Raw genomic sequence first — 7,166 nt, 5'->3', positions numbered from 1 at the left:
GCTAAGAGTATGTTCAGATATTGACTCAGACACGTCCTAGTAGGTATTTCTGATAGTTAACAGATTCCAGCAGAGAAAAGCATCACAGAAGATTGTGGTTGGAAATCAGGCTAAAACCAAGGCACATACCAGTCACAAAGAAGAAACAATCACCAAAGTATGTAACGAAGCACACATCACTCCAGAGCAGGTATGTTTCTAAGCAGTATGCTATAATTTAAATAGAATATATAAGCTTGATACAGAAATTGGGTGGCCAAGACTCCTTGGTCTTATATCGAAGGTGAAGATGATCATACTAGTCTAGTAAATGCTGACTCTATTTAAGTTAAGGTAAGTTTTCTTGAATATATGGGCAGCCCATATATTCAAGAAAACCAAAGAAAGCATTAATTGATGATTTATATTATGCCTAAGTCTAGAATAACATCTTTTATGTTTCTAGACTAAAATCTTTTTATGGTTGTAGATTGCTAACATATAAAACACTAACTATAAACTTCATATTGGTCCAACACATGTTATAGCATGAGTAATGTATAAATTCTTGTTATGTTGTCAGAATGAGAGATGGGGCCCTACTTTTAAATCACCTGTAAAAACCAGCATAAGGTTTTCAGAGCAGCTCGGCTGGGTGAAGCAGAGCAGGGATCGCAAGGCGCAGCCTAAGTGACAACATCCACAACAGATGATGCATTTCTTACCCACCTCAGGCACTGGGCACTGTGACAAGTAAGACATGACACTAATCACAGCACTGAAGTTATATGAGAATACCTGTGCTGAGTCATGCCAAGGGGTCAGGTAGCCTGCCATCCTGTCCTTTAACCACAAAAAGTGTAAGAAGAGGGCACACACAGCTGTACATCCTTACTACACACTGGCAGCCTCTGGCACTTGTGCCTTAGTTACTTTCCAGACCGGTCTTTAATTGCTGTCAATGAACTCTTTTGCATTGTTTTCAGTTCTCTTTTGACCAAGACAAAGTAGCTTTGTGACTCAGGGGCTTCACACATTAAGTAATACATTCAGAATAAATTGCATGGAAAGGTTATTAGAAGGATTTGGGGATTATCACATTGCATGCTATGGTATTTCTGCTTGGCAGATTTTCCTCTGAGAAAGGGACATAAAGCTAAAAGCAAAACTCATACAGTGGTATCTGCTCTACACTGAAGGTCCTTCAAACAGGTAGCATTTCATATCACTTCTAATAGCTTGCTCATACATACTGCATGATTATCTTTCAAGCATGAGGTTGTATCATTATTTTAAGTCCTCCAGCAACAACTCCCAAGATCTAAACTCATATGTATACCCACACATACACACAACTGTTGTCCTACCAACCAGTCCAGCAATTTAAAAAATATTAAAAATGTGATCTACCTCCAGATATATCAAGCAGCAATACAGTCTCATAAAATAGTAATGCTTCTTATTTTTTGATTACTGGCAGGCATGAGGCATAGCAGCAGAAAGGTGAGTTAGCAAAGACATTCAGACACTTCTCCCTAAAGGCACAGTGACCTCAAGGGTTGAAACCAGCTTTCTCCTACTGAAGTGTGAGCTGGTGTTCCCTTATGCCATTGAAACACCACAGACATAGGGAGAGAGACATAGGGAGAGAATAACTTTTAAAGCAAGGATTTCATAGGCACAGAAAAGTGACTCTGGAAGCTAAACAAAAATGTTTCAGTGAAAAATTGTTTTTATTGCTGCAGCTGTTTCTTAGTTTCTTCCTGACAAACCTGGCTAAAAAGAATATTGTAAAACAAACTCCAACAGTTTGGCAGTTGATTAACAGTATTTACTGTACATGTCACAAATGGCACTGACACCATGGAGGCCTAAGTCCTATAGCATTACATTCTATCAGAAACACTAGACAATCATTTCCAGTTACAACTGCTTTACTTTTCTAATACCAATTACATTTATGTTTGTTTTTGCATAATACCCCTAGGACAGTCAGAGAGAAACCAATCGTTCATGGGACAGAATCTGTTTGTTTTTTAAGAATCTTGCTGTGCATCTTAAAATCTTTATTTCTTTAAAAAACCAAACTCAATACAATTGGTCTCTTAGTCTTTCTGCAATATTCTTCATGTTGAGACAACATTCACATGGCAAATATGTTACAAGCAAGTTGCTATATTTTGAAGACAACTTGTTTTCATTGACTATACTGACTATACTTCATTATGGCAAATAATTTTCAGAAAGTATAGTTACAAATATCGGGGGTTCGTTTTTTTTAAAAAACATAACACAGAGGCCACCACCAATTACACTAAAACTTCAGCCTGTTATGATTTGTTTTCCTCCAAAAGTAAGGAGATGAAGATCAACAAAAGACTCAACAGAAACTAAATATATTGCACAAAGAGTCAAAATGCAGAAGCCAACCTGCTGGCTCTAGAGAGAGGAAGAATTCAAGCTACTCCAATGAAAGTAAATGGCACTTGTCAGTCAAATTTGGCTTGACTGGGTCTCAGTCTGCTTAGTCTTTCTGGTCTTTTGCTTCACCACTTTGCATTTCCTTTCATTGCTTTGGGAAACGGCTGCAGCAGAGTTTCCCTTCCTAGGGCTGTGTGCTGAAGGAGCTGCAGTTTGTAATCCCCGTGGGCTTGCGCCGGGGGGACCCTCTCTGTAGGTGGTGGGCAGGCTTCACCGGAGGGGTCTCTGGCAGTGAGACGTGGTAGAAGTTCGGTAACCGAATGTCGTACCTAAAGCCTTTCCCCACGTGCACTCTGTCATTCAAGGCATACAGTTTTTCAGCAATGTCGCTCCCAATTAAAATTGAGAACAGGCGGGAGATGAAGCGGTGCTTGGCAAACAGCAGATACAGCTTCTTTCTCCTCCAGGCCACGTACCGGCAATCCGTCTCTGCTGTAAGTGTTACCTACAGAAGAGAAAATTAACATTAGCCAGGTGAGAAGGCGGCAATATTGCTGCTGCTGCCCTTGCTCAGAAAGCACCCTCTCCCTCTCAGCAGGCATGCTGTCTGTGACCGTAACGTACATTTCACGTCTACTGTGATTAAAGCCATTCAATCCAGCCAGAGAGCTCAGTGAGGTCTACTGTACACAAAGACAAGCAAGAAGGGTGACCGGGAACGGACCGAATGACTGCGTCCTGTCAGCCCCGGTGACAGCAGCCCCAGCTGGAAAGGCAGGTCTAAAGAAAGCTCTTGACAAATGCCATTTGCCCTCGTGACACAAGACATCAGATCCCACTGTATCTAGCGTGGAGCTAGCATGGAAGTGAAGTGACAGCTGCGGGAGGGCTCACGGATCACACGGGACAGCTCCAATGGACCCCATGTCCCACACTGTCCCCCCATGCCACAGGCACATCTCTCCCCAGCCCCTGCTCTCCAGTTCACCTCCCATAGGGAAGCCTCTTCAGCACCAACTTCCACCCATCTCCTGCAAACCTGTTTTTTCAGGGCTGGATTTTGGCACAGCCAAAGAATGCAAACAGAGTCTACCTCCCGGATCAGCTTTAAGAAAAGCCCTGTTTGCTGTAACAAGATGCAAACAGAAGGAAGATACAAACAGCATAACAAATCCAGTGGGTAAAGAGGACCTCCCTCCCCAAATTAATGGAACAACACTTGTTTGTATAATTTCATAAACGAAACCCACAACTAAATGAATGTATTTCTAAACCAATTAGTACTTGAACAGTTTTCTGTAGGATTAAAAAAACCCCCAAAACCTTCACTTTTACCTGGAAAATTCCCTCTTCTGTGGGCCTCAGTGAATCCCATTCAGGAGAATCCAGAAATTGAAGAGGAAATATATAATGCAGAAATTCCCCATCAACTGTCACTCTGATCCTACCAAGACAAGACGCGTTAATTTGTTAGTACTACCTGTACAGCAGCAACAACTGCAACAAGAATGTGTTATTTCTACTACGTGAGGAGTTTAATATAGCTTTGAGAGCATGAAAAAATAATCACTGGCCAACAGTATCCCAATTATATTTTTGAATCCAACTTGATCAGGCCAGTTGAAAGAAAATACAGCACAATTGTGCAACTGAAATGGAAATCTTTCCAGGCCTTACTCAAGTCTTATTATTATTTCTGGGGCAGGTCCACGCAGCAACGTACAAGCTTTGTCATGAAAAGGCCAGCATGCACTGGAGAGGTGAAAGACCAATGCACATAACACCATTTGCCTCCTTCACTTGAAGCCATATACTTCTAGGTTTGGCAAATATGCTTTTTAGAGGGAACAAAGTGGCAGAAGCAAGGAGTGGGAAGCAGGAGTTCCTCACAGCATGTGTTAGGTAGGGCTCCCTCAATGTACAACAGGAATTATACAGCCACAGGACTGTCTCTGGAGCCAGGGTATGGGATCTCTGTGTGAATGCTGTGGCCTTCTGCAGATGCTAAAGAAAAAATTCCTTTCTACTTTTTAAATCATATTTAAGTTTGAAGGCACACACACAGGAAACATGCTTAAACCTCATGAGCTAAAAGAAAAAAAAGCAAGCTGTAGGAGTTCCCTTTTAACATCTGCTCTGCATCCTACTCTCCTTTGTGCAGGAACTCCCTGCATGATTACTAGCAGTCTGGGCATGTAGAAGAATGAACGCCTCTCCTTCAGTATGAATATAACTAAAAGCAACCTCCACGTGATACTTTCTAGACAGCTCCCAAGAATACTCTGAACCAGGGTGTCACTGGGGACAACTACCTAAAACCCCTACTGTTCATTGCAAGTAGCCCTAAATCAGCTGAGTTTCAGGCTGCCTACAAAATTCCATCTATTCATGCAGCAGGCTGTCGAAATGCACCTACAAAGTGTCCCATCAAAGACAGACCATGGCCATCATCTCTGGGTATCCCATCTACTCTTGTAGTGGCCCAGTACTGCAAACCACTTTGTATACAGTACAAAAGCTAGTATTTCCCTTCAGGAAAGCATCAGCAAGGTTGCCAGAAGGGGCTCCAGTAATCAGGGAGTACAAGCAGGTGGATTTATTGCCTCAGGGTCTAACTAAAGCCCACAGTATACAGTAACTGCAGACTCAGTTCTGCAAGTCTTGATAGGGCTCGACTATGCCCACTTGTAATGGAAGGGCACTTTTAGGCCTTCTGCTCTCCTTTACTCCCTCTCTTCTCCCACCCCCCAAAAAGCAACCAAATACAATCTATATCAAAGTCAAGATCTCTACTAAATAGAGCTTTTCTCAGTATATTCAGTTTCATAACTACCTTTTAGTCCTGTTTCAGATTATACTAGCAAAGAAAACCAAGAAAGACGCTGTGTTCATTGGCTAGGCAGTAGACAAATCACAAACAGTAGCCTGAAGACTGAAGTACACGTGTTCCCTTTATCTGCCTAACCAGTTAAGTGCTATGAGAGGGCAGTCTGGAAAAGAATGACTTTAAATATTTTTCTTTATGCTATTACAGATTTTGTGCTTAGTGTTTTTACGCTAGTGCTATCCTAGACAAGTGTATTTAGCCTATTAATATTTATATTACTTGCATTAATATTTAATTTATGGTACTGGAAAATGAACAAACAATACACAAATCAGACTTTTTTTTCATTTTCAAGAAAGAGGGAAAAATAAAGATATTTGCAGTAACTCTGAACAAACTGATACAAACCTGCCTGACACAAGCAAGGACAGTTTATCAATAGGTGTTTTGCCCTGCATGGCGTAACAATGTTCTTTCTCCAGGGTAACCACTTCTGCATCGCAGCACAAGATGATCTTTCTGTAGACAGTCAAAGAAATTCCTAGAGGCTGGAAGAGAGCACTGTAGAGTTCCTGGAACTCTCTGTCAAAGGAAACACTCCGAACTTGGTAGGTAACGTAAATGAACTGGACGAAGCATATAGCAAACAGTATAAAATTCCAGGAGAATATATCAGCAGCACAGACATCCAGCCAAGCCCAAACAGAAGAGCAGAGAAAGCCCAATCCAAGCAAGCTGAAGACATAGAGAAGCCCAAAGAATCCACTTCCACCCATGAAGCCCACAACAAAGAGAATACTGGCTAGGTGGTAGATAGATCCCTCTGCCTCTTGCTTCCAGGTCGTACATGTAGGATGTGCATATATCAGGCTTCCCCAAAAACTTGCATTTTCTCCCATGGCTGAAATAAATTTTTCAATTCAGATGAATCTTGGAAATTTTTATTCATGAGATGCAGCTAGCGGGGTCCTTTGCTTTTCCATTCTTGCAAACTCTGCTCAATGATCACACAACATCAGGATCTCTTTTGATAGTAAAGTCGCACTTAGGATTTCCAGCAACTAGGAAGCTAATGTTCTCGGAAGGCAATGCTGTTTCTCATCAGTTCATGCATTGTTTTGACTTTGGCCATGTAATCTGTAGCTTCATCTGATCTGGACAAGTGAAGAAAAGACAAATTACTTACAAAATTATTTTAATCAATTAAACTATCAAAGCTTTTATTGTCTAAAACCACAGACTGCATTACAATCTTCCAATTCCCCTCGTAGCCCTGTGATTCCAGGATCAAGCCTTAATATTCATTCAATTGAAGATCACGTTTTTATACCTATGAACCCTGTAGCAACTGTCAAATCACCACTGAATCCATGTAAACCTGTACATCCTCAAAACCCTGTGACAAGCCTTTCCACAGCCTAACTGATCAGAAGGCAGTTGCATTTGTTCCTCCTGAACCTGCTGCCTGCAGGTCTCATGTAATGCCCTACCTAGCTCTTGGACAAAAAGCAACAGTGAACTCTTGTTCCTTGTTCACCTCCTCCATCTCACTCTGGATTTTGGTCAAACCACTCATTAATAAGCTGAGCAAGGCTGCTCTCTGTCCCTGAAGACAACAAACTACATCCCCAAGCACCACAATAAGGGAAGGTCTTTTCTATGCTAAGGATGACATGCAAAAAGCTGTCCTGTATAAGGAAAACTTAAAGGCAGCTTTATACAGATTACATTATTAGAACATGAAGTAAGTAGTCCTGCAAAATACTTCTCAAAAGGCATTTACAAAGCAATTTTATAACATTTGAAGTTCTACCTTGTATAATTTATGCCATGGACAACATAATTTTCTTGTTCAACACTGTAAATTGTTAAACATGCTATTTGTTTCCATATGATTATATATTCCTAAGAGTTAAATAAAAAGTAAAACACACAATGA

At 41.1% G+C, this 7,166-nt stretch overlaps 1 protein-coding gene across 1 annotated transcript; it reads right to left on the bottom strand.

Moving 5' to 3' along the window:
- Positions 1 to 2,584: 2,584 nt before the first annotated feature.
- Positions 2,585 to 6,126, bottom strand: POPDC3 (popeye domain cAMP effector 3). Its single transcript, XM_009959592.2, has 3 exons — positions 5,636 to 6,126; positions 3,736 to 3,844; positions 2,585 to 2,905 (listed from the first exon to the last, which is right to left on the bottom strand). The coding sequence occupies exons 1-3, from the start codon at positions 6,124 to 6,126 to the stop codon at positions 2,585 to 2,587; spliced, it is 921 nt and encodes a 306-aa protein (XP_009957894.1).
- Positions 6,127 to 7,166: the final 1,040 nt, after the last annotated feature.

This window comes from Leptosomus discolor, chromosome 2, assembly GCF_034619465.1.
Source record: "Leptosomus discolor isolate bLepDis1 chromosome 2, bLepDis1.hap2, whole genome shotgun sequence".
In the NCBI taxonomy this organism is placed as follows: domain Eukaryota; kingdom Metazoa; phylum Chordata; class Aves; order Leptosomiformes; family Leptosomidae; genus Leptosomus; species Leptosomus discolor.
The sequence above is the reverse complement of the archived record's forward strand: the minus strand, read 5'-3'. Positions and strand labels throughout refer to the sequence as shown.